General features: G+C 37.2%; 1 protein-coding gene across 7 annotated transcripts in view; it reads left to right on the top strand.

The window, feature by feature from the left end:
• Window positions 1–15044, top strand: part of QKI (QKI, KH domain containing RNA binding) — a 138582-nt gene extending 123538 nt beyond the window's left edge. The window contains exons 5-8 of one of the 7 annotated variants that reach the window (XR_014248126.1): window positions 505–592; window positions 1956–2255; window positions 4240–5099; window positions 9060–15044. Coding sequence is in view for 6 of the 7 variants with exons in the window: in XM_082404634.1 (XP_082260760.1) it covers window positions 505–592; window positions 1956–2255; window positions 5025–5099; window positions 9060–9076 (480 nt within the window). In the remaining variant the exon portion in view is untranslated. The other 6 variants (XM_082404635.1, XM_082404637.1, XM_082404634.1 and 3 more) reach the window with 6 other exon arrangements.
• The last annotated feature ends 12322 nt before the right edge of the window (window positions 15045–27366 follow it).

Raw genomic sequence — 27366 nt, 5'->3', positions numbered from 1 at the left:
ATTTCAGAATTTCTTATGATTATGATTTTATTAAATTTTCCTTTTGGGAGAATTAAACAAATTTCCTTACCTGAATACCACAGTCAAATCTTACATGTTTAAAATCCCAGTTTGTTTTTGTTTTTTGTCTTTTAATGAATACATTTGAGTTTTAGACTCTTCAACAAAGTGATAGGTGCTGTACAGACTATACTATATTTAATTTACCTAACATTTCCATTGATTCCATTTAAAAGTAAAGCTTTTTAGAAGAACATTAATAAATCAGTGTAGCTTACGTTAGGAATGTAGCTGGTGGCAGTTGAGAGTATCCTATGTATCAACATCCCATTACTGAGAATGGGCTTCAGCATGTAGCACCTTTTGGTTCCCTGATCTTTTTTCCCTGATTGAAACAGATGGCTATAGTCACATGATACCTATTTTAAGGTTTGTGCGTAGATATGGCTGTGATGTGTACGGACCAATTCAAGTGCTTAGTGCTCTTGTATTTTCCACGTATAGGCGGAGGGAGAAGACAGCCTGAAGAAGATGCAACTGATGGAGCTTGCAATTCTCAATGGCACCTACAGAGATGCCAACATTAAATCACGTAAGAATGAGACTGAGGCTCAGAGCTACAGCTGTTTCGGCTGTTTTGTCCCCAGACCTCTCTCCTTTTGGCAGCACAATACATGAACAGTTAAACAAAGTGAAGAGTTGAAATAACTGTCACTTGATACGGGACTAACTGTCCCATTTTTACCGCTTTCAAGAATTGAGGGCACTCTCTTGATTTTATTTTATGCCAGCATGCCTAAGTTTTGAGTTTACAAACTTTTCTTTTATTCTTTTGATGAAATTTCAACTTCTAAATTCAAGAGTTTCAGGAAATTTTCTGTTAACTACAGACTTAAGACTTCTGGTTTGTTACATTTATGCAAAGGACAAAATTTTTTAAAAAAAATAAAAGCTAATTTGGAATATATCTGAATGCAGTGATTCTTCTGTTGAATTCTAGTCTTTCCCCTTGCTTGCACATTTTTCCTCCAGTATTTTTTTCTCTGTTGAGTTTTTATATGTGAGTTCACAGAGAGCAGTAGATGATACTATTTTTAACCCTGTTTCCCCTGTGTATGTATTGTGCATGCTTTCATAAACTGTAAGAGGATTGCTTTTTTATGTTTAAAAATGAAATAATGTGAAATTTATATTTTGAGACAGTCTAAGTTTTACACATCATTCATATGAACATGATGTCATTTAAATTACTAAATTTTTTTAAAGAAATAGAATTTTAAAGACATAGCCAACTTTCCCAAATATAGACACCCTAGTGTGTTTAGAGTGGTTACTTTTACAAATGGTTGGCTTTAATTTACTTGTGAAATTGAGTATGTCATTAATAGTCATGTGTTTAGGAGTGAAACATTTTTTTGTATTGTTTTTTCTATAAAGAAGTTAATTCCTACAGATGCAGGAAATTAATAACTGTTGGTTATTTGACTAAGTTAATACAATGAAAATTATTCTTTCCTTCATTTGTAATTGAAGCTACTCTTTAGAAATATACCAAAACTGTATTTCTGTGGACTCCAATTACCAAGTATTTTTTAACATCTTTTAATGCAAGTGTTTTTTTGTGCTTCTGCATGCACCATTAGTCTCATGAAATCTTAAAAACATAGATATATCAAATATATGAAGTAAATATAACCTGTTTTAATGGTCTCATTCTTTTTTTCCCCAGTGGCTTTTTAATGTTTGCATATTTATTCTCAATCACGTTGGGGAAGGGGAAGCTGTTTTGCATTTGGTTGGTGTGCTTTGGCATTTCTGTGTGACCAGCGCATGTACTAACGATTTCCTTTTATTTTTCTTCTTCTCTGCTCTCTCCTTCCCTTCCCTCTCGTTTCCCACGTCTCGCCCTTGGCTGTCCCTGTGCCTCCTTCTCAATCTCTTCGCTTTCACTGTAGCAGCCCTTGCCTTTTCTCTTGCAGCCACAGCCCAGGCCGCTCCAAGGGTTATCACGGGGCCTGCGCCCGTTCTCCCGCCAGCTGCCCTGCGCACCCCTACGCCAGCTGGCCCTACCATAATGCCTTTGATCAGACAGATACAGACCGCTGTCATGCCAAACGGAACTCCTCACCCAGCTGCTGCGATAGTCCCTCCAGGGCCCGAAGCTGGTTTAATCTACACGCCCTATGAATACCCCTACACGTTGGCGCCAGCTACATCGATCCTTGAGTACCCTATTGAACCTAGCGGTGTATTAGGTAAGTTGTTCTCCCTGTATGGTTAATGACATTTTTCTTCATAACTTCTGCTGCCCCAGACTTTGAAATGATATATCCATTTTAGAGAGGCAAGACAAGTTTCCATTAGAAAGACTGAAAACTAAATTTTGTTCTATTTCAATCTCTTATAAGGGTTCCCCCTGTAAATAATTGTACCTTAAATTTATTCAGATTCACTTTGGTGACTGAAATTCACTTTGGTTGGGTAAATTTGAGATGAACGTTTTAAACAGAAAATACTTTTCACATTTTTGACATCATTGCGGTCATTCTGAGTTTTAGATCCCACCTCTTGGCCTATCCTTTTCATGAGCTCCACCACCCAGTTTTTAGATTCCTTTTGTGTCAGAGATTTATTTGTCAGCTAAATTTTAAACTTCTGTGTGAAAGTCTTTTGAGATATTTTTAAAACTGATGTGTGTTTTCTAATATTTGTGATCACTTAAAATATGAAAGGGACCAGATAAATAGTTGCATTCTTCAGTTTTCTTCAGCTTTTCTCTTTTGAAGTCCTAGTTAATATTAAACATAAGAGACACTCTTAATTTCAGTAGTACAGTATGGAATGAAGTAAATACCAAGTCACTGAATTAGAATCACATTTGAGACAGAAATTAAGATCATGCTATAAACGCTCGGTTTTACATGAACAAAAAGTGGTGTGCTTGAAAAAGACATTACTGATGCCTTTTTTTTATAGAGTGGATTGAAATGCCAGTCATGCCTGATATTTCAGCCCATTGACTTGCTGGATGAAGGACTAGAGTACAGCAGCTGTTCTAACACGACCAGTCAATGTGGAACAAACTGTTTCCGGGCTGCCCCTTTGTTTTACCAGACAGAATTTGAATTCTTTTTTTTTTGAATTGTATATGACCTTGGTGCTGCGTGCATGCTGTTGACTTTTAGGACTTTGATCTTTTAAGTTCTTTTTTCCCAGCATTAATATTGATTTCTAAAAATATGAAAGTCTTTAATGAACCTGGACACTAAGATTTAAACTTGAGAATTCATTGTTCAATTTAAAAAAGCCACGATGCTCTGTATGTTATCTGTGTGTGTGCATGCACTCAGGTGCCTTTTGTTTCATGAGCAGATACATTTTATTGTACATGTTTTCCATTTATCTCTAAATCATTGTAAAAAGTATTATAGGTCAGAATTATACAATAGAACTGTTTATGAGAGGCCTGTTTCTGTTGCATATTTCTCGAAGCATTTTTAAAATAACATGTAACCTATAACCCCTTTATGTTTTCCTTTCTGTTAACGCTCTGTGCTGTGGCCCCATGCCTGCTCCTTTCCCCCAGAGCTCCTCTCTGCTGCACGCACAGCGTCTGTTCGAGGAGTTTGACTGTTGCTTCCTGCAGGGCTGGCACTCTTAGCCACCAGCTGCTGTTCCAGCACTCTCAATGCAAGATCTCGCTGATTTTGCCTCGTGGAATTATACTTACATAAGATTAGTTTTTCTAAAATGAAAAAAGGGGTGATGGACCAGTTTACTGCTTAGAAACAGCAAGAGGCACTGCAGTAAAATTTCTCATTTTAAAGCAATGTGCTTTTGTTGTGTTGGAAAATTTTTATTTATAATACTTAATTATTAGACTGACAAAATTGAAAGCAAAATATACAGATACCTAATTGACATTCATAAGATGAATAATAATGAGTACTAAATGACAAGATTCCATTATCAATTTTATTTCTCGCTTTGCCACCTAAGCAGTAAAACATGATATTGACCACTTGGAGAACTGAGAAAATATTTCAAATTGCTATGTTATAATAAATTTGCACACAGATAACATGCATGCTATATATCAAGTCTCATCATATTATTTTAAAATGAGCAGTGCCCTTCAAAACGGATGCAGACATGTGTGTTGGTGGTAGTGAGGAGATTGGTATTAGCATCAAATCTTCATTGATGACTAATTTTTAATTCCCTTCCTTTTATCTTTAGGTATGGCTTTCCCAACGAAAGGCTAAGAATTCAAGAACGGTCTTAACTGAACCCTCATCAGATCTGAATTTAACAAATGCTTAGTCTCAGCAGCCTCCAGGGGGTGGGAGGGACGCTTAGCCTAGCAGTCAGTGACTGACTTGCACTTTTGCACACTGATAGAAAGGAAAAGTATGTTATTAATTGGTTTAGGCTGTAATCTTACAAAGTAACGGTAATTTATAAAGGAGTGTATAGTAGTATACTGACTGCTAAGTGTACTATACTGTTTGCTTTACTAATCACCTAATTCATTGCAGTTCATACTTATTGACTCAAAGTTTAGAACCACAATCTGTAGGCTTTAAGAATTGCTTTTAAACCTTCTTAAGTGATAGACTCTGGAAGTGGTCTTAAGGTTAGCAAATAATTGTCAGTATTAAACATGGCATTATTTAAGTAGTCCTGCTGCAAGAAAGGCACTTCAGTGAATATGTGACTAGTAAAGCTTAACCATGTTTGGATCTAATAGAGTTCATGAAATCTGTAACTTGGGATTGTAAATGAATGGATAAAATAGGTTAAGGCCAAGATTATTGAAATGAATGCAATATTAATAGATGCATATATACGCAACATATTATGGTTAATTTTAAGACTACTGTGCCTTAACATGTTTCCTAAAAGAAAACTTTTGCAGTAAACGAACATTTGAAATCCATTTTGATAAACCTGCTGTTAATGTTTGTTTTCTTTTCCCTTGTGAATGTTCTCTAACTTTGTCTTGGTAATTGCAATTTAACTAGGTGCGGTGGCTACTAAAGTTCGAAGGCACGATATGCGTGTCCATCCTTACCAAAGGATTGTGACCGCAGACCGAGGTTAGTTTAGTTCTGCAGTTCTTGTTTATGAGAAATGCGTTGGGTGTCCATAAGATTTGTAACACCACACCTGATGGAAGAGATATCACTGCTTGCCTGCACATCGTTTCTTTTCTTTTTCTAAATTAATTTGTAATAATTGACAGGTTTAAGGGTTGGGTTTTTTTTGGGTGTTTTTTTTTTCCTCCCTTCATATTTTAACTTATTAAATTCTATATTAGTATGTACAATGATTTATTTCTACTAAAACGTAAATTAGTCCCCTTGGGGAGCTATTAAATTTTCATGTTGCCTTAGTTATTTTTCAGGAATAATTTTTGCTAAAATTTACCTTTTAATTGTTCTGAAATTTTGGGTTGGTTTTGCAAAATGAACTAAGCGGATGGTGCTTTAGCGAGAGAAGTAAAGGAATATATGCCTCCTGTGTCCTTTTGGAGAAAACTGAAGATTTAGTTTCCATTTTCCTTTTTAATAAGATACTTGAACCACTGTATACACAAGGGTATACATGTCAAGTACTTAGCTGAAATCAACAAAGTAAGGACTGTGAAGATAACTTTGATGAAGTTGGATTTTTTTTATATATCAGAAAATCAGTTCCCTTTTATTCTTACATTCTCTTACCAAAATGGATCCTTTGATTTTTGTCATTTGCTGCTAAAATATATTATCTGAAGGTAAACTGTCTCTTGAAGCTCTGTGGTGACATGAATCCAGCTGTTTGAAAATCCTTTTTGACTAACCTGTGACTGGGAAATAAGTCTTCATTTTTCTCCTTTTCAACATTTGTAATTTGTGTCCTATATATGCCCTTGGACCCTTTTATAAAATTATTTATGTTTATTGAGGAGTGACAGTTTCGGTTTATTGACATTGTTTTCTAAGTTTGTCATTACAAGGTAGGAATCCAAAGCAAGATAAAAAAGCATTTTTTACAAGCTTCTATTATGGCACATCTATTACCTACTAATTAATTTGATCAAAGTATCTAATATTAGTGGTGGAAAGTGATGTATTTATACCCCAATCCTACATTTTCTATGAACTTAAGAAAGACCTACCTGTTCTACATGGTTATCTTGAATGCTGATGATAAATATTGGATACAGCTGTTGTCCACATGAGAATAAAATACCTTCCCACAGACACTGATGATAGCATCATACATAGTTAGTTTGAAGACTTTTAGCTAATACATATATTACTTGTAGAGATTATTCAGTAAATAGACCCCCAAGCTCAGTGGTTATTTATGAAGATAATGTTAAGTGTCAGTGTGTCATGCACAAGCATGTAAACCACCCTTTGTGTATCAGAAAAAGTCTCCTAGTGGAGGAAATTTTTAAAAAATGTTTTTTTTAAGTAACTTTCTATTTAAGGAAACCAAATAATTCCGTGAATAATCAGAGCTTTTTTCCCCCACATTGTTAATGTCTAAAACAATTCTAAAGAGTATTTAAAAGTAGTTTTTCTTCTGTTAACCTTTCCCTGCATGCCCCTTTTAGGAGATTTCTCATAATTTTGTTTTAACACAATAATTATTGGTCTACTCAATACTCCAGTGCCTTGAGATAGTTGAAAATATTAGGAAGATTTTACTGTATTTGGAAATGACAGCACATTCCACGTGAGGCTCTTTTGTAGTTATATGTGTTTGGATTAGTCCTGTCACTGTTTTTATTAAAAATGCAATGTCAGCAAACCGAAATGCTACTTTTTTTTTTTAAATAACAAATACTCATATACTGCTGTTACTATCACTGTATGCACTCGTTGGGTCTGAGGGAGAGGTCTGAAATACTTAAATTATTTTATGATACTACTGTTTTCTCTATTTTTGAGGTTTTTTTTTTTAATTATTATTTTTTAATCTTTTGAAGGGAAGATTAGTGTAAGTATTCATTTAATGCAAGGAAACTCAGCCCTTAGACATATAACCATGTAATTCTATATGAGCATTTAGAGTACTACATGGTTGACAAATATCTAGTTCTTTACTAAAAGTAAACCCACCTCTACACATATTTGAAAACTGAATTTGAAGCCTATAAAAGACCAACTGACTTTCTAGTTGTGATGAACCATAAGTGCTTTGCACGGTTGATACACCTGTGTGTACTGTAGGAGGCCAGGACTTGGCAGAGGATATAGTCTAGGTTTACTGGTATATATGTAAATGGTAGTTTGCTTTGTTTATGTATTCCACACTCAAAAAAACATAATCAGAATTTTTCTAAATAATTTTACAAAAACCATCATTTACATAATTTGTTATAAGAAACTTAATACAATTTTAATCAAAATTTTAAGTGATTTCAAAGATGCTTTAAGATTCTATATTTCTGGAGTACCTATGAAGTGGTATGACTACATCATGTTAAATATTTATTTTCTTCTGATTTTGGAATAGCAGTTTTTAAATAAAATTCCACTTATTTTTAAGAAATTCAGGGAAGATTTGGTCACACTGAAGATACAGTATTTTTGTAGTATTTATAAGGTATCCTAAATGATAGACTATAGAAAGCATTTTTGTTATATGAAGGTAAACCAGTCCATTATATAGATCATTTAAACTCTTGTGAAATTACACCTGCTGGGTTTTGATTTATGAAGTGGCACAGAATCTGCCTTTGCACTGAGTATCTTTTCATTACATCTCCTCTGCCTTAGTCACAATGGCAACAGTACAGAAAATTCTCTCAAACCTCAGAATATAGTAGAAATAATTAAGCTATTGAATGAGTCTTAATGAGTCTTAAAAATCATACTACTGTTAAGTGGACCAAGTTTGGTGAAGCAGAATGTGACAGAGGTTGATTAAGGAAGGAGCAACTCAAGGACATTGGGAATGATAACTTTTCCACTTGAGAACTACTTTATGTTTTACTGTAATTTTTTTAATTTTTTTTGTTGTTTGTTACTTTGCAAAAGAAAATAGTATTTACAGGTGGCTTCTTTTAAAATATAAAATATAAAGCAGGAATGTATATGAAATGTCAGATTTTATTGTTATTTGCAGAGTATTAGCTTTGAAATTGAATAAAGAAAGCTGTTTGTAGTTTTAAAATGCCTTATTGGTATCAATTAGAAATTTCTTCTATTTTTTGATGTACTTAGAGCTTTTTGAGTATAGAATTTTAAATGGCAGGATTTTACAGTGTTTACATGCAAGTGCATTTTATAAGTGTTCTATATGTGTAAAATAGTATTTTCAACTGGAAAGTGTTGGCTAGTGCAGAAGGCCTGGCCTTTTTCTGGTTCCCATGTTGCCTACACTGCTAGACTACAGTTTAGTATTGCATTGTGTCATGAGGCCAAGAAATTCCATGTTGTTTGTAAATAGAATAATTGAAAAAGCAATAAACATTTATTGAACAAAAGAAACCTTGTTTGGCCCAGAGTTTATGTTGAACCAAATTATTCATAGAAATTTAAATTTCTTTAGATTCATTTCTGTTGATCATCAGTTATTAATAATCACATCCATCATTAATAGTTGCTTTAATGCTTGCATCCGAGAGAATACTAATGCTTAATAGCAGTCAGATACTGATAACTGCACTGACTGTTTCGGAATTCCGTATACCAAACCTATCCATTGTTGTTGTTTTCCAGTTTTCTTCATTGACTGCTACTAACTATTAGTTGTTAGTTGTATTTTATTTCTATTTTTTCCTGTTAACAGTTTTTGTTTTTTGTTTTTTTATTTTGTTTTTTTTTTGTGGGAGTGGGCTCTCCTTCATTTGTTCAAATCATGATATGAAATTGTCATGATTTTTATTGTATTCTGTAGATGGTGTCAATCAGTTTGTCAGAATTAAACATGCTTTTTTTTATTAGTTGTGATTAGTTTTTCATGTTGTCATTAAGCCGTCACTAGCTGAAACTAATCTCTTCTCTATCTTTTCTTTTCTTTTTTTTTTTTTGTTTTTTGTTTTTTTGTTTCTAACCACCCAGCCGCCACCGGCAACTAACCTATGACCTTCTGACCTCTGAACTCTTCACCCAATGATGACCTGACCATGCCTGCCTGCTGATCAGTTAACTGGTAATCGCCTTTGCTTGCCTGTCGTCAGTGCAGCGAGCTGAGGCACTTGTCCGTTCGTCTTACCATCTAACCAAACAAAAGACAAAGAAATTGTCCTCCAACTCAGCTTTTGGTTTTTTTGTTTTTTTTTGTTTTTTTCTTTTTTCTGTTTGGGTGAAAGTGGTTCTAGAACCTGCACTGAATAGTAGTAAAGCAATAAGGCCCAATTCATCCCACAGCACTGATCATCTTTTAATGTCCCGCCCTAAGCGAACGGTAAGAAGGCCTCACTTCAGAAGGGGAGACATGGCCCTTAACTACTCAGTGACAGAGGCAGTTACTGTGAGAGACTTCTAGGAATCTTTTCTTCTCATAGCGAGTCAAAGCTCTCTGAATGTACTGTGTGATGATGCATCATGCATGAACCTTTGGTCAGGGATGTCATTGGTGAAGTGATTTCAAAAAGTATTCAAAATTTGATAATGCTGTTTAGTCACTACAGTGCCCTCAAAGGGCAGAAGTTGCAGCCTTTTTTATATTGCCTGCCAAAATTTGAAGTATTAGAAGTGTGCCATGAGAGAAAAACTTAAGGAATTTTGAAAAGTAATGCAAAGAACAAAACTGCAACACTATTTTTAAAAAGATAAATATCTGAGTTAAAATTACTGAACCTTTATTTTACAACACCTCCTTTAAAAAATATACGAGAACAAGGTACATGCATTATGTGTCACATTACTGGGCAAACTGTTCAAATATTTTTTTTAAACCTCCCTGTATAGAAAAAAATCATTAAGGATGTAAAAGCCATGCTTGCCTATTTGCTGTATACATGTAATGAAATTGTAGATAAAGTGTAGTGCATTGAAACAAATGAACAAAAAGTAGATACTTTTACTATACAAGGGTGCTGGTGCAGAAAAAATATATATATTTTTGGAAATGTAGCATTTTATACTTTCAAGTGTTATAAAAAAAAAAATAGAACAAAGAAACCCTTTATTTCATGAAATGATTTTTTCTGGTGGTTGTCAAGAAACAAAAGACCAAAAGAGCCTTTTTGTCTTTTTTTTATTTTTTAAGTATTGGAATAAGTCTAAAGAAAAGAAAGTGCCTTATTTTCCTTCATGGTCATTTAATCAACTGTCTTGTAAGATCAGCTCCTCCCTCAGAATACAAGTTAATGCATGTTACTCAGTCGCCCAGTATGTGAAAGAAGATGTGAGGGGAGACAAATGAGTTGATGGTTTGAATTATATGATTTTTGCCACGTTACCTTGATATAAATTTGCCAAATCTGATACTGTGAAAAAATTTGGTAACTTTTCTAATGCCTAGCAAGTAAGTTTCAAAACATTCTTTTAAAATCATAATTGAGTGCTTTTGGTTATTGCGATATTTAATGTTAGTCCAAAGGATTCTGAAATAAAAATTATGTGTGATCTGAACACCACTTTACAAAATTAGAGCTCTATTTTGTTGGGGGGTGGGTATTGGATTTTGTATTATTAATTGGAGATAATAATAGTATATTAGCAACCTTTTTCACAAAAACGAATCTTTGTGCTTTTCATTCTGGAAAACAAGGTTTTTAAATGAACCATATTTAATCAGACTTGTTTCTACCATACCAGATCACTTGGGTAGTCCATCTCTGCTGGTTTTAGTAACCTAAGCCAACAACGCCCCTTTTTAACTTTAAAAGAATGTGAAAAACTAGCATCGTTGTGCATATAATACTCAACTACATGTGTTTAAACTTCCAATTTCTTACGAAGTTCAGTTTTGTAGTTGAAGCAATTTGTGCACAAAGCCTACATCTAAACTCTTACGTAATCATTAACAACTGCTCAGTACCAGACGTGGCAAGTATCAGGTGGCGGTGGCTCCCCAGCTCGTCAGCTCCTTCCCTCTCACAGACCTTCGCAGCGTCACGGTCACAGGTCAGCAGTAAGCTCAGTAAGCACCCTGGTGGTGACCTCCTCCGTCATCTTGTCTCACTTGGAAGCCGTTTTCAGTTTATTTACTATGCAATAGACATTCATTGTTCTGTATTCAGCTAGCTTTAGTTTAACATGCCACTGCTTTGTCTTTCTGTTACACATAACAGTTGTTTTGATTTATTTACAATATATGCTGTGCCATTTTGATTTTTATTTTGTTTGGTTGGTTGAATAAATTTGCGACACTCAAAACACTTGAGGTGATAGTTTAAAAACGATACCAGTATTTGATCTAGTTTCATCTCAACTATGTTATACCTGGACATTTTAGATGTTTATCAAAGGTCTTTTATGGGGAAGAAAGTAAATGTATGAGATAAATGTGTGACATTTATGAGTAATGTTGGCTCTGAACAAACGTTTGAAAACTTAGTTGACAAAATTTTGGATCAACTGAAAAAAAGCATGACTTTTGAAATCTCTGAATGCCTTGGTTCTCAGTATTATCATTCTTTATTGAATTTATTTCTTATTAAAATATGTAGTTTTTAAGACTTTTTTTTCTGACAGTATTATGTAATTTTTTAGTGCGGGTAGATGGGAGTGTCGCTTGTATGTTACCGTACAGCTGACATGTATTTTTGTCTATTCTTTATTATCTCAGTAGTTTCATGCTATCTATGTATCATAACCAACCTATTGCCTATGAGAAACATGTAAGATAATGTATTTACAGCCATTGTTACAAGTTTATAATGTATTTTTCTATCTTGTTTTATATGTATGTTATATAACATTCAAAAAGAATTTTTTTCTTGATTGAGAAAAGGATACAAAATGCAAAATCCACAATTTTGATAACTGAAAATTGCCAATTGTTTTGCAGTACTTTATTATATTGGGTGTCTTGTCTTTCTTGGGCTTTTAGTTAGCTAATGAATGAATACATTAGACACTTTCGGGTTTTAGTTGGGATTTTACATAGCTTGCATTTTAATTCTTTGGTTCTTTGCTGTTTCTATTAACCCATAGCATTATTTTAATAAATGTTATAATACCAACCTACTAACTCTGGACTATGTCTGTTTATTAACCTTTACGTGTTTAATTAAAATAAACAAATAAAGACAAAGGAATGTAAAGTCTTGAATTCCTGGACTAACCCTGAAGAACGTGACCACAGATAACATAGCGTGACTTGTTTTTATGTTGTTTGTCAGCTGACTGACAGTTCCGCACACTACTGTTAAAATGGCTTTGGTTATCCTGGGCTTTTACTTCGGGGTGGGGGGGGGGGGTAGGTAGGTGCCAGTAGAGACGGGAACAAAGTAGTGTTGGCTTGAGGCGTTCTTCTAGTCTCGCCACTTGCCTTTCAGCCTCTGCATTACTAATTCCACCATTTCTTATTTTTCCTTCTCCAAAATAATCACTGTCTGCTCACAGCATAAAGAGTAAAGAGATTCGTCATAATGATTGATATACCCGAGAAACCAGTTTGATTCTTTGTTGAACCATTTTTTGAAATTTCTATAAGTAGATAATTTTATGGTCACATAAAGCAAAGAATCTGATGATGTCTTACCTTTATTCAGATTTGTGTTTTAATTGGACATTTTTCCTTTATAGAGAAGTTTTGAACTGTTTTAGCCAGCTGCTCCTGTTAGAGGGGCTAAACCCAGGTAAAGCCAAAGGCAGAGTGGCTCTGTGTCTCAGGACAGTCCAGAGTAAGCCGTTCACAACAACCACAAACCCACCTCTCCTCGTGGAACCCTCAGCAAGAGATCAAACAGCGTCACTTAGCTTTATGTCTCACCCTGTTACAAAATACAGTCAGAATACATTAATATAAGAAGTTTAAGGGAGAAGAATAATTAATAGCATTTGAAAAGTTATATATATCATGGTTTGCATGCAGGTCAATTTAAGAAGATCTATTAAATATCTTCATGCTTTTCTTGGCTGCAGCCTAGGTAAATTGACCTCTACTTACCAATTCTTTAGTTTAACTCTTGAGGTGCATTTTTATTTCACAGATACTGGTATTTCCTTTTCTGTGAAATAGTTCTCCTGGATAATAAAAATTCTCAGGATGAATTTTTGCATTTGTAAATAATGCTTATTTTTGTAAATTACATTTTATTTATTATAAAGTTCTAAAATTTGGGGCTAAAATCAGTCACATGTTACAGAAGACATAACACCAATATGCTATTAACCAATCAAAGTACTACCATAGTATATATACATACATGAAATATGTAGAATAGCGAGAGCATCTGATTTAATCATAATTGAGATGGTTCTTTGGATCAAACAAATATATTGTTTCTCCGGGGTGGGGGGGGGCAATGCATTATTATTAGGTAGAGCTTTACTATGCTACTCTCTGTAAAAGTTCACATTGCCATACAGCTAATATATATTCTGTAAAAATCTGAAGATGTCATTCAAGCTGCTAATATACAAGTCATCATGGCACCATGTCACTGAAATTGATGAAGAATTTCTATACAATTCCACATTTTCTGAAGCCTGTGAATGCAGTCTCATCTCATTTTCAGTTAAGAGTACTACTTTTATGTATAATCATATTGCCACCTTTTATGTTGTAAAAGTCCATTTTTAAAAGACAAAAATAACATTACAAAACCCACTTTTATTACAGGCTGTAATAGTATAAAACATGGAATCACCAAATTGTTAGAATGATAAAATGCCAGAGGCAGTTTATTGTTTTATGCTACTAGTACTTGACAAAGCAATTGAAAGTTAAGCTTTCAGTCGAGAAGTTGGTGAAATTAATGTACTTACTACCAAGCATTTTTTTCTTAGGCAAAATGTCAGGAAAAATGTAGCATGAAAGTCGATATTCACATTACCCCTACCCCTCTGTAGGGCAGGGTCCACCTAGAAGGGTAGTTGAAGCACCCTGTCCGTAATGCCAAGGTGTGCATATGTTTACACAAGAGAGGAGGTGGTTACGTTTCTAAACTACTGGATAAATAATGATCTAAATTTTCTAGTACACCAAAAGCAGACAACAGATTTAAATTGCTCATTACCAAATCAATCTTTTCCTTACCAGCTAAGTCTAACACGTTTATAAATGACAGTCTAAGGCTTCTCCAGTTTGGGAGGAGGGGTCTGTTTGCGTGTTTGGAATAAGCTGTCTGTCATTCCTTGATAACAATTAGCAACTGTAGTATTTCCAGCAAGTGATTTTTAGTAGAAAGAAATGTATTGCTAAATTAGAATCCATTATTTAATAGCAAAAGTTACCCAGAAAACTTTTTGGACTCAAACTTTCTAAGTACATAAGGTAATTTTTAAACATCGTCACAAGTTTCTTACTACCTTTATTTAAAATGGAAAAATAATTCCTATTATAGACAATTTTACCTTTAGAAATATTCATTTGGTACACACATGTAATTTTATCTGTGGTTTCTTTTAACATAATATTATCTAAGTTGAACTGCCTTTGCTATGAAGAGATGTAACAGAATTATATGCCTACCTGGTACTCAATGCTGAATCAAACTGGTTCACCTAAGCGTAGTACTCTCCTTTCTGTGTCTCTGCTGCACTAATTGCAGGGGGTGGGAGAGAAGGAGGAAGAATGGATTCTCAGGAGAAGTAGTTGGTAGGTGCAGCAGATAGCAACACAACGTGGATTTCTCATTGCTTACAGTTTTGCCGTCCCTTCGTGGCAAAAGACACCACATTGTGGGAAAAAGCACAGCTCCCATGGTAAACAATTTATACCTTTTTTAAAAATGCTATTATCGAGAAATTTTGATTACCAAATACATCTTTTGTGGTTTATATTGTAGTGGTGTGTATAAAACACTTAGAATTTTATTTGTGGAAATTGTACATAGAAAAGTTGAAATAGGTCTTCCCAAATCCTATGTGAATGGAGAACCACGTTAAGACTGTACATGACGTGCAATAAACCAACTGGAAAAAGTGCATGTGCTTCATCCTCTCAAGCCAGCTGCAGCTGAAAATGCTGCTTATGCCTCACCCCCCCCCCAAAAAAAAACAAACACCACACGTATAAATATCAGAATAAAGAATGCACATTTCACTTTCAATTTCTATCGGTGCTTTTAACACTATTTAAAAGAAAGCAGAAGAATGTGACATCCTGGAGCTCTGATTCACTTCACTAGAAGCTGATCATAACATTTTCCCTGATTTCCAGTGATTAGAAAAGGAAATCAGTAAACAGACTTACTACAATGTTTCTCAGTTGGATGTGCATCCCAAATACTTGTTTCTAATTAAGAAACTCAGGTACAATTCGTATATAGTTTTTAGATGTAAGAAAAAAGAAAGGAGTGCTGACCAAATTTTGATCCTGTAGGCTACGTGAAAAGGATTAGTGTCATCAATTTTTTGAACAAAGAATTGGTAAAAATACCAGTGGTCTGAAACCTTTTCTCAGAGATTTTATCTTGACATCTAAGTTTTAGGACTCCCTTGCACCTGAAATTTCCCAGTCCTTACTTATTCATAAATCTATTCTCCAGGTTTCTTTTCCTCCTTTCTGATCACGCACTAGAACCTTTGTTTTCCTTGGCACTATTCTCCCCACGTGCTTCTAAAAGCCGACAGAAGCAGGGTCCAGAGCATGGGTACAAGCTAGCTGCCCACAGATGGCGTTTGGTTTGGCCTCTACAGTGTTGCTGTTGCTTTAATTACCTGCCAGCATTTAAAGTCTTAGTAGACTTTTTAAAATCTATTCATAAAGTCTACACTTCTTCAAAGAGCAAATTATCTAGAAAACTGCAGCCTGCATGTGCCTGAGGTAGCCGTCAGCTGAAACTGATGAATTCCACTGTCCCTTTTAAACCAAGAGCTCCCAGTTACTCACTGCCCCACTACGCCTTACTGCCCCAGTATCACACCTGGACTGTTGATTTCCATTCTTCTAACTTGGTTTAGTTTTTTCGTCCCCTCCCTGGTTCCTGTAGACATCTGTGCTTGCCTCTTCAGATTCAGAATGGTAATTTTGACTCTTCAGACTCCAAACTAGCTTCTCAAAGGGTATAATGTAAAACAGGTTTTAATATTTCTCCTTCTGAAAAATCAGATGAGTATGGTTTCTATATAAAAATTAGTCTATGATAATTCATACATTTCTTAATATTTAGGGAGGAATTTCTGTTGTGTGGAGGGGCTAGATGACATTTGGGTTTCCTTCCAAATGTCATTTTTTGTAATTATCTGCTACTTCTTTGTAGGAGCTCTTTGTGGTCTTGTTAGAAAGCAGTTAAGCTAATTGAACATTTTAAAAATATCCTACATCTAAAAATATATATATATTAGTGATAGTAAGTTGGGAATCATGTTTTTCCAGAAAATGTACATTAAAATTAGATTCTCCAGTTAAGTACTATTTTGTGAAGTATAGAGAGAGTGCTTATTTTTATGTGCTATACAGCAGTTCCAGTTTGAGAGAGCAATTTTGAGAGAGCATCTCAAAATTAGGATGAAAATTTAACTCCTGTGGTTCTGTTTTCTTTATGTATGCACTGGTTACTTAACCGAATCCTAAGAAAAACTAGGGGGAAGTGGTTAAAAGTAAAATATTAGAAGAAAACATTTGCGAATTAATCCACAAGTATTTTCTTACAGAACTATTTGAGTTGATACTAAAAATTCCATAAGCACTCATTTAACTTCAAACTTTATCACGGTCAGGAATGAATAAAGTACCTTGCCTAAGCTTGAAACCTGAATTTTAAAACCCCTTGTCACAGTGTTTTAAGTGATTTAGCCTATAAAATTAGAATAGACTAATACTGCAGGTGAGAAGCCGTCTTGAACACATTTTAATTGTTTATGTTAATGATGCTTTTGCCCATTGTTTTCTCACTGAGGTAAAAGAGCACTGAAAAACTGTTCAGAGGTTAAACTTATTCTAGATTTCTAGATGGTGGGAGAATGGAAAACTTAAAGTTAGTGGGTGGAGCATTGTACATATGAAAACACCAAAGCTAAGAATCTGAGAAGCTAAGATCTAAACTGGTATGCCAGGGAAGAAAACTAGGTCAACAAATCAAACGTACAAATGCCCCACCTTGAACTATTATTCGAGCATCAGTCTGTGGGGCTATTAGCAGAAAAATCGGTTTTGAAGTCAAAGGAAAAAATTAAGAAAACTGGGAAAGTCTGATATCACATCTGAGAGTAGTCAGTCTGTCATCACTAAGGATCAGTGTTGGTTTTAAAATGAATTAAGTCTCTCTCATTGTTCTTGGAGCTTATAATAAAAGCAACCTGGCATGGTGGGACACACAAAAAAAAAAATGCCATGTTAAGTTTTACTTCCATGTCTTCCAAAGGGCATTGCATTTTCACTGAATTCTACATGAGTCTATTTGACAAAGAAATTTTGTACTCTTCAAGGAAGACATCACAGATGTGAACTCAATTACCTGTACTAATAAATACCAAGAAAGCCTTGTAAATACCTTGACCCCTTCAAAGAGGTGTTAACCCAAATTTTTCTCTTTTTTTTTAAAATAAATTTAATTAATTAATTAATTATTTATTTTTGGCTGCGTTAGGTCTTCGTTGCTGCACACGGGCTTTCTCTAGTTGCGGCGAGCAGGGGCTACTCTTCGTTGCGGTGCGCGGGCTTCTCATTGCGGTGGCTTCTCTTGTTGCGGAGCACAGGCTCTCGGCGCGTGGGCTTCAGTAGTTGTGGCTTGCGGGCTCTAGAGCGCAGGCTCAGTAGTTGTGGCGCACGGGCTTAGTTGCTCCGCAGCATGTGGGATCTTCCCAGACCAGGGCTCGAACCCGTGTCCCCTGCATTGGCATGCGGATTCTTAACCACTGCGCCACCAGGGAAGCCCCCAAATTTTTCTAAATTGCTTGTTATCCTCTACTTAAGATTCTCCACCTCCACCCTTAAACTCCATCCTAGAGAATTTATAGCAAAGAAAAGTTATTGAATCAAAGTATAGATTGTATCTGAACTAAAACTAATGAGAAGTCATAGCCAGGTGGTATAACTTGTTTTAGTTATTGAAATACACATCTAATATTTTTATGTACGGAACTCCACATTTGAGTAAATGTGCAACGAGTTGTGGCCAGAAAGAGTATTATTAAGGGCAATATTGGGAAGTTCATTCTTTCCTTACCACTGTATCCCCTAAATTCAAAGAGAAGTACTACTTTCTTCAAGACCCCATTGGACAGAGCTAACGGAAAGGAAAAATAGGAAAGAAAAATGTAAACTTAACTAAATAATACAAACTTGAAAAATGGAGTTGGTTACCACACCAACTCCCATTTCTTAAGTAATTTTTCATATGTGATCCTACTAGACCCAAAGGTGATGATGAGAACAATGCACGCTGTGAGATCTATATCCTTCTAGCAGGTTCCTAGCTGAGAATTTGGTAATAGTGTCAAAATGAGCCACCTGGCAGACAGTCTTCAGCAGGTGGTGAGGGACGCCTCAGGCTTTGATGCACAATAGGCTCTTCTGCCTCTCCTTTTCCATCTGAATTACCACCGACCCTCCCTATGAACATTTCTTAAGAGTAGGATCTCTTTGTAGAATTGCTGTAATGAAATTAAAATACAGAAGTAGCGGGGTGGGGTAAGCTGTCGGGCTACGTGTTAGAAAGGGGTTGTTGCAGTACCAAATCGTCTACCGATGGCTTTAAACAGTAACTGTCAGATAAAAGACACTAGGAAGTATCCCATCAGGAATCAGTCATGTCAGTCTTGTACTTGATGTTACTCATATTGATGAATTATGAGCACCACAGTCCACTTCTGAACACTTAACTGGATTGGACGCATGGTGTTAAATCCGATGCAACAATCAGTACATGATTCAAAAAACTCAGTAACATACAATGAATAAAAATAACCATTTCTCTGTATATCGAAATGCATTAAAACCAAATGGCTGTGTATCAAACTTATGTTGCCCAAATATGGTAAAGCCATGCAATAAGACAGATTAATGGTTTAAAGTCAAACCAAGAGGAACTCACCCACTTTGGTATCCATGTCCTTTCAAAAATGCTCCCTTGGTGACCAGTATGGGAGATTTTGCTATTGGTATTCTTGTTACTCATAAGCCTCAAATATGTGGTCTGCGTAGACAACAAAGATAGGAAGTTTCAATAGAAGACATCATGTATTGCACAAATAATTTTCAGCCTCTTTTTGAAACAAAAGTTATCAATTTTTTCTACCACCCTTAAGTTACACTCTTCAAGCAAAGCAGCTCTAAGAAATTTTTAAAATATTTGTGAAGCCACAAATTAAAAACCAGAGTATACACTGATGTGTATAAAATGGGTGACTCATAAGAAAATAAATAAATATTTTTTAAAGAGAGACAAATGTATAATGTGTATATTGTGCATTTACTTTTCGTTTTTCAGAGCAATATAGGCTTGCTTTCCACAGTTGCACTGTGGACTTACTTTGCCAAAAGCATCCAAATATCTAAAAACCTGGTGTACTGCAAAGCCAATTAGAAACATGTAACCTGCTCCTTAGGAGTTTGTGTGCTTTGTCAAAAGGAATATAAAAACTGCATGTCCATTATCCAAATAAAGATTTCAATTCTACACGTACATTATAATATGCCAAGTTAATTTGGAATATGTGTGTTTACAGAGATAATTAACTATCTTTGAGGCTGCTTGATCATAGTTATCTTTTCATGGTTTCTTCCATCACAGAAAATGTCACAACTAAACAGACGTCATTTTATTTTGTTAATTTAATGCCCTGGTGATTCTGGCAAAGGTTTTGTTTTTTAGAGCAGCTTTAGCTTCACAGCAAAATTGTGCAGACGGTTCAGAGGTTTCCCAAATCTCCCCTGCCCCTCACGTGCACAGCCTACCCCACTACCAACATCTTGCACCACAGGAAGCATTTGTTACAACCGGTGAACCTACAACGACACATCTTAATCACCCAAAGTCCATGGCTTACTCTACAGTTTACTCTTGATGCTGTACATTCTGCGAGTTTGGACAAATGTTTCATGGCATGTATAAATCATTAAGGTAACACACAGAGTAGTTTCACTGCCTTAAAAGTCTTCTGTGCTTCATCTATTCATCCCTCCCCCAACCCCTGGCAACCACTGATTTTTTACTGTCTCTATAGTTTTCCCTTATCCATATAGTTGGAATCATACAGTGCGTAGCCTTTTCAGACTGGCTTCTTTCACTTAGTGATGTGCATTTAGTTCTTCCAGGTCTTTTCATGACTTGATAGCTCATTTCTTTTCAGCACTGAAGAACATTCCATTGTATGAATGGACCACAGTTTATTCATTAAGTTACTGAAGGACATCTCGGTTGCTTCCATGTTTTGGCAATTATGAATAAAACTGCTATCAACATGTGTGTGCAGGGTTCTGCGTGGACGTATTTTTCAATTCCGTTGGGTAAATACCAAACAGCACAATTACTGGGTCATACAGTAAGAGTATGTTTAGCTTTGTAATAAATTGCCAAACTGCCTTCCAAAGTAGCTGTATCATTTTGCATTCAGAATTTAACAGGAGGAGGATGATTAAGGAGGTAAATATATATATATATACACATTTATATATGTATATATATGAATTTCAAGACTGAACTGGTCAGTTACATTGTTTCAATAGACAAATCCAATTTGGAATTCATGCAGATTTATTAAAACCACAAATATAAGTGAAAGAAAAACTCCCCAAGTTACTAAGCCATTTTATGCACACAAGAAACATTTGTGTGCTGAGGAAATTGTGCTGAACACTCGTCCTGCCCTCTGTGAGACAAGAGTGAAGAAACAGCTCACAGCCTGGGACTGCAGAAGACAAATTCACGTAATATAAAAATAGTACGTTAATTATCCAGTCTACAGAACAATGGCCTTCTAAGCCCCGATACTCTGCAGAACATCTAGTAAATTCAAGATTCTCTTGTGAAGAGGGAAGCAAAGCATATGTTTATGGTAAAGATGGTTAGATTTTAATAGAAAGTCTTGCTTCTTGGTGTAGCCGTATCTGAAGTAACCCCATTTCCTAAAAGCCCATCTTACTGAATTATTATTCAACAAAAATATCTCTATAAAGTGACTTTGGTTTGGCCGGTCAGTCTTAAGGGAAATCACCCATTTGTCCTCCTCCTTCTCTGGTTCCCTGTTGGGAAAGGCGTTTCTTAGGCCCAGGCCCCCGGCAGCTCAGGTCCTAACTCTCCACGTCCCTAGGGAACTAGGGGTCTCCTTTGGATCCAAAGCCAAGCCCTAGTGTGATGTAGCCCCACTCCCCCCGCCTCCAGGGTAGGAAGGCTTATGGCCGTCTTCCTACTAGCCGTGTTACTGAGCTCAGAAATCTTTCTTACTCCCATGGGATACATTAATAATAGCATCAAAATTAAATAGCTCTCCCTGAATCCTTTTACTATGGTCCTTGTCTGAGAAGAGGAATTTTATCTAATGGCAGCGTGGCATTTAATCTTAGTAGTCTATATACTTTTAGAATAAGATTCTTCTTTTTTAAGATTGTGAGTCCTTTTGCTAGCTCTGTTCTGTGAAAGCAGCCTCAGATCTGAGTGAAAATACATCTAGTGTGGCCTTAGGGAAAGGGGCCCCAAGTAGGGTGTACCTTGTTTCATCTCTCTTTGCATTTAACTGTGATTGGAACCTAAGTGCTTAATAAATATTTGCTGAGTGAATAAATGCCACCATATGCCCCGTTTCCAAAGCTGTGCCCAGAGAACTGTAAATTCAAGGGATAGGCTTAGGCCTTGAAATTGGTGTGGAAACCAGTGGACCAGCTGGCTGGACCCACAGTGAAGGCCTTGAAGCAGGGAGAAGGAGGTGGGCGGTCACTGGGCTCTAGAATAGCCTGAGCCTGCGTGTGTGTCTGATGGCGCCAGTGCTGAGGCCATCCTGCCCTGTCTCTTCCATCTACAAAACAGACTATGCTCCTCATTCACATTCCAATGTTCAGGACTCTCTCTGATCATCACTTTAAGCATACACTTAAGTTACTGAGGGACGAGCAGCATCCAGAAAGCAGTTTATCCAAGTGTCCATATCTCAGACATGGCCTAGCATCTTTCTATAAGCATCATAAATAAGAAGAATTAGAGAAAAAAAAAAATCGATCAAAGCCCCTTAGAAGTAACTTTGTGATCATGCAGACTCACCCTACTGCTTACAGATGAGGAAGCAGATGCCCAGAGAGATACCCAGAAACGGTGTTCCTAAATTCATACACATGGGCGACAGAACTGGGAATGGCAATAGGCTGAGAAGTGGCATTTTCAGAGCAGAACAACCCAAATTTAAAGGCACAATTTTCTCACAGGGCTTCACTGACATACAGATCTGTACTGTAAGTGAACCCCACACTGCAGCCTATTTACCGTTTCAGGTGGCATTTGCTAAAAACAAAACTGAGAACCAAGAGTCACGTTTTCCAGATGTGTGTCTGATGGAATTGCATTGCGGCAGGCGACCTACAGCGTCTGTCTCAGTGCTGAGGCGTGAAGGGGGAAGGAGTCACGTATCTCGGCAATTCCAGCCACCAGCTCTTTCCCATTTCCCCAGCGGGCCTGGCGTGTGAGGAGCTTCGATCGTGGCAGCTGAATGAGCGGTCCTGCTCCTCAGAAGCCCCACGCCCCCGGGTTTGGAATCCTGAACTAGCGCCTTTCCCCACACCCCTACCTCCTGCTTATCCCCGAGTCCACCCAACTTTATGCTTCTGCCAAACTATTCCAAACTTCTCCTTCACTTCAGGGCCCAACCTAGATACCATACCCAGCTTTCTCCGCAAAGGTGAGGGAGAAGGAGGAGAAAGTGGTATGTCAGGAGGCCTGGCTTTTGCCCCAGAACCCTGGGGGTCAGGTTGGTTCCCCAGAACAGGGCTTCCCAAAGTTTTTCCAGTTGTGGTACATTTAGAAAATAATGGAATAGGTGACGGGGAGCAACGGATGAAGCTACTAATAGCCTGAACCAGAGACCCTGGTTCAGGAGTTACTAGCTGAGCGGATAATATTTTGGATGGACTTAAAATCCATTCCCTTTATATCAGGGGTGGGGTAAAGCAGAACCTGTCACTTTGGGGAAAGTCACAGTGTGATATCAAATGTGATAGCTCAAAGCTGAAAGAAGTTCAGAGTTAAATACAACAATCAGAAAACTAGGATTGTTCACTTACCTATTATCTCCTATTTAGAACATGGCAGGTGTCACGTTTCACTATTTGAAATTTATCTTGACTTTCTATTACCAAAAATTGTTATAATCTGTTTACTTTTCCTACCAAAACATAAGGTATTATCTACAAGACATGACTTTTGGTCCTCCTGGGATCCAGTACGTAAGTTCTATTCATAAATGATTGGTCTCTTACTTCTGAGCCAGAGCAGAACATTTTACCAAGATTTGACCTCTGGGAAATTATTTTACTCAACTGTACATGTTGATGAAAAAGCTATAGGGTACTAAAGACTCAGAAAATTCTGAGTGTAATAAAAACTAGCTTTATTCTCACCTTGACCTGCAGTGATAGTGTTCACCTTATCAGAATCAACTAACTGTTTGATCCCTAGTTGCTACAAATCTCCTTTTGAAGAGATGTGAATTGTTAATGGAAGATTTCCACTTGGTTTCAATGATTCTGAATCAACAAAGTTTTATTTTCCCTCTTTTTTCGCCCCGAGTAACCTGATTCAGATTCACTATTTAATTTTGTGGGATTTCAGTTTCCTTGAAGTTAGCATGATTTGATTCTTCTCCCACAGAATTTAGTTCTCTGTGGATCTTAAGCTCTAATATCATGACAGCAGGGTGGTTCTTAACTATAGTAAATGTTCAGTAGGCTGTAGCAGTTTATTTCTTAAGGAAATATTCACACTAATGTTTTCATCAGAAAGCTGTGTGCTGGTAGGGCCTGTGCACTTATAAAGCTCTTACATCTGAGGTGGGTTTTTCCAAACTGTACAGTTGGTCATTTAAGCAGAACTGAAATATCTACTATTAAAATACTACGCCACATCTAAATTGAGCCCTAGTCTACAAACTGTTGTTTATTTAACCTAAAAGTCATTTTTACCAATAATTACCAGTGAGTACAAAGGCCTCATTCTCTATAACAAAATCTTAAAAAAATCACCTACTGCTAATATTTGAAATGATACACAGAAGACTAAAAAGCACTCGCCAAACACGTGTCTGACAATTGTTGCCTTAAAATGTGAGTGTTCGGGCTTCTAAAGGGAGTTCTGCATTGTTTTCACAACAGAAATCAATTAGTCTTGACTTACTTTCATTAATAAATCCTTGGAAATTTCAGACTTAGATTAGGACTCAGGGAAAGGAAATAACCTAATTTTAACCACTTTTCAGTAATCGAGGCGCACACAGCCTAGCTTGAAATGCACCGGCCAGCACAGGGCGTCCAATGAGAAGCAGCGAGGATGCCTGGGGCGGCTCTGCTGTCCGGCCGCGTGGCCGCACCATCGGGCACTCAGCAAACCCCGGGGAACAGCAGCTAGGACTGTGGAGAAAAGCTCGTTCTCATGCTTCCTCTTGGGAGGTGCGTAACAATTTGCAAACCTATTTCTCCACATGACGTTTGATTTCTCCTTTGGACCGAGGAGAGGGAAAAGCGCCCGAGGCTCTTCAAGTTCTCGATTCACAAGTTTCTTCACCTGGGATTCTGTCCTATATGGTGGTGTGCTTTTTAGCAATTTGTATTTTCCCAAATATTAGCAGTAACGTGACTTTCCGCCCCCCCCTTTCAAGGAATGAGGCATTTGTTGCCCTTGTCATTATTGCCATAAACAGACTTTAGGTTAAATAATAGTTTGCCATCTATGATGACGGTGCCAACATCCTGTGTGTGTCACAGACCTGCCCCAAGGGCACCTGGGAACAGACCTTGGAAACCACTGCCTTGCAGACCTGAGGTATCACCCCAGTGTTCTCCCCAGTTTTGTACATAGTCACAGTAACGCCAAATAGTGATACGAACCACAGCCCAGGTAGAGAAAGGAGCAGGGCTTTCTTCCGTGGCCCAGTAGCAGCCCGTTCTCCCATCCAGCAGAACAGGGCTGAGCTCTTAGTTACTCTCCCCAAAAAATCACATCTGTTTTTTTTTTTTAAAAAGAGTTAAAAGTACTTGTCCATCACTCAGAGTTTCCAGCTAGAATCCTTCATCTCTAAGGTTTTATATTAATATCTTTCTCACAACACAGTATCTCCATTTATCAGTGTAACATAGGTTATCTGGGTTTATGGCGACTTTTTACATCTGGCGATTTTGGACAGGTTATTTAAACCTCAAATCTCAGATTTCTCAACTACAAAATGGGCAGAAAGGGCGTACCTCCTAGGGCCCTTCAGAGGAGTAAATGAGCTAATGAATGTAAGCTTCTTAGCACATTGACTGGGACTGGTATATTTTCAGCGAGTGTTTGCCATTATTGTCTTGTGTTTTTCCTGGTGCTGCATTTATTTAAATACAAATAAACACAGATTTAAACTATTTGGAGTCAATGGTCAGGGGGCATTTCCTACCTTATTAAAGTCCTGAAAGGACGTAACACGCCTTCCTAAGAAATGTATGCACTTAAAGTCAGGCACCCAGGCGCTCCTGGAAGTGTTAAGCAACATGTTTTGCACATTTTCTACATGATTAAAATAATTGACGCATTTTATAACAAACCGAAGTTTTCAAATAAAATCAAGCTAGACTCCTCCCCCAACTATAATAGGCATATACGATTGTGATTGCTGGATGTGTCACTCTTAAGCAATGCTATTTAAACCCTATATATCCTTAGAATAAATTCTACTTTGTACATTAAACTTCAGTTCATGTGACTTGAAAATTTCAAAGATCCACAATACCTACACATACCCCCAACAATTACATTAGGATGTTTATTCCCCGCTGTTTTTCTATCGTATGAATATTCAGATGAGACACACGTGTGTAAACGATTCGGTTGGTGACCAAGAGAAGGCACACAGATGCCAGCCTCCAGCCCTTCGCTGAGAAACCTTCCCAGAAACGACTTTTAAATTCTTGTCCTCTGCTCACTGATGTCAAGGCACCAGGGGCACGGCCTACAGTGACCAGACACCCTAATGTCCTTTTTCATGGACCACAAAACTTGCTGAAAGGATATTCTTTTAAACACTAATGTTGAAGAAATACAACCAAAGAACTAAGAAGCAAATGAAGACGAAAAAGGCTCTGCTGGTCATCATTTTGTCTGTGTTCCTGCAAAGGAAGCCCCACTGTCACTTTACCAGTTCCTCCAAGACACATCCGTGACTTTCTCAGGAAGTGACTGGCTTTGCCGTCATTGTCAGAGGAGTGAGCAGCGCAGAGAGAACCCTCTCCTGAGAACAACGCGGGTGACTGGAGCGAGGTCTGCCAGGCCCACTGCCCTTTGTCGTCGAGGGAAGGTGTAGAATAAGCAACCCCATCTGTGCACTACCTACGTGCCTGCTGTTTCCTGACATGCTTCCTGTAGTACACGTTTTGCTTCACTATTTCCACGGGAACCAGGCCAGGATGCAGACAGTAGAAGCCAGCTGCAGCCTTTGAAAGAGCCATCGACTTGGTTCCGAGGGGTGATCAGACACCGAGCACGATTACACTCTTGAATATCTTAGGCTCTTACGCTGCCTGTGTGAGGACAGCTTTGCTTTGCAAGAAACCTAGCCCCTCTGAAAGGTATGATAGAAAATGCAGTAATAACAAAATTACTCCGTGGAATGTGACACAGATCTGCTCTTAAAGAACTCAGAGAGGAAAAGCCAGAGTGAGGGGGAGGGGAGACCAGAACTGAGACTGGGCCCCTCAGGTGGTCAGAGGAGAACCCCGTGAGAACTGATGATGAGAAAGATCAAAGCACCCTCCTAATTGGGCAGCTGGCGAAAAATGGCAGGGGAAGGAGGAGGCGAGATTGCCAGTGTTAGTGTTGTTGTTTTTTAAACTTGTAAACTCTTACATTCTTGGGTTTTATCTACCACACTTCCACAGTAAAGCACATGCTAGAAATTTTGTTTTCTTGGAGCAGATAAGAATGCTTGTCAGAAAGCAAGAGCCTTGTAACTGGCATTATAGCAGCTTTCCAAGCTCCAGACTGCAAAAGAAAGTCAGGATGGGAGCTGAGTTGTGGAGTAGAGGAGAAAGGTTTGTATAAAGATGGAACCACAGTAGCAGTTGTTCAAGTAAATGGATTTTTGAGGTTGGAAACCCCGTTTTTAAAATAACAGAGGTGTGAAAATGATGCCA

This window comes from Balaenoptera borealis, assembly GCF_965194805.1.
Source record: "Balaenoptera borealis genome assembly, chromosome: 9".
NCBI classification, from domain to species: domain Eukaryota; kingdom Metazoa; phylum Chordata; class Mammalia; order Artiodactyla; family Balaenopteridae; genus Balaenoptera; species Balaenoptera borealis.
The sequence above is the reverse complement of the archived record's forward strand: the minus strand, read 5'-3'. Positions and strand labels throughout refer to the sequence as shown.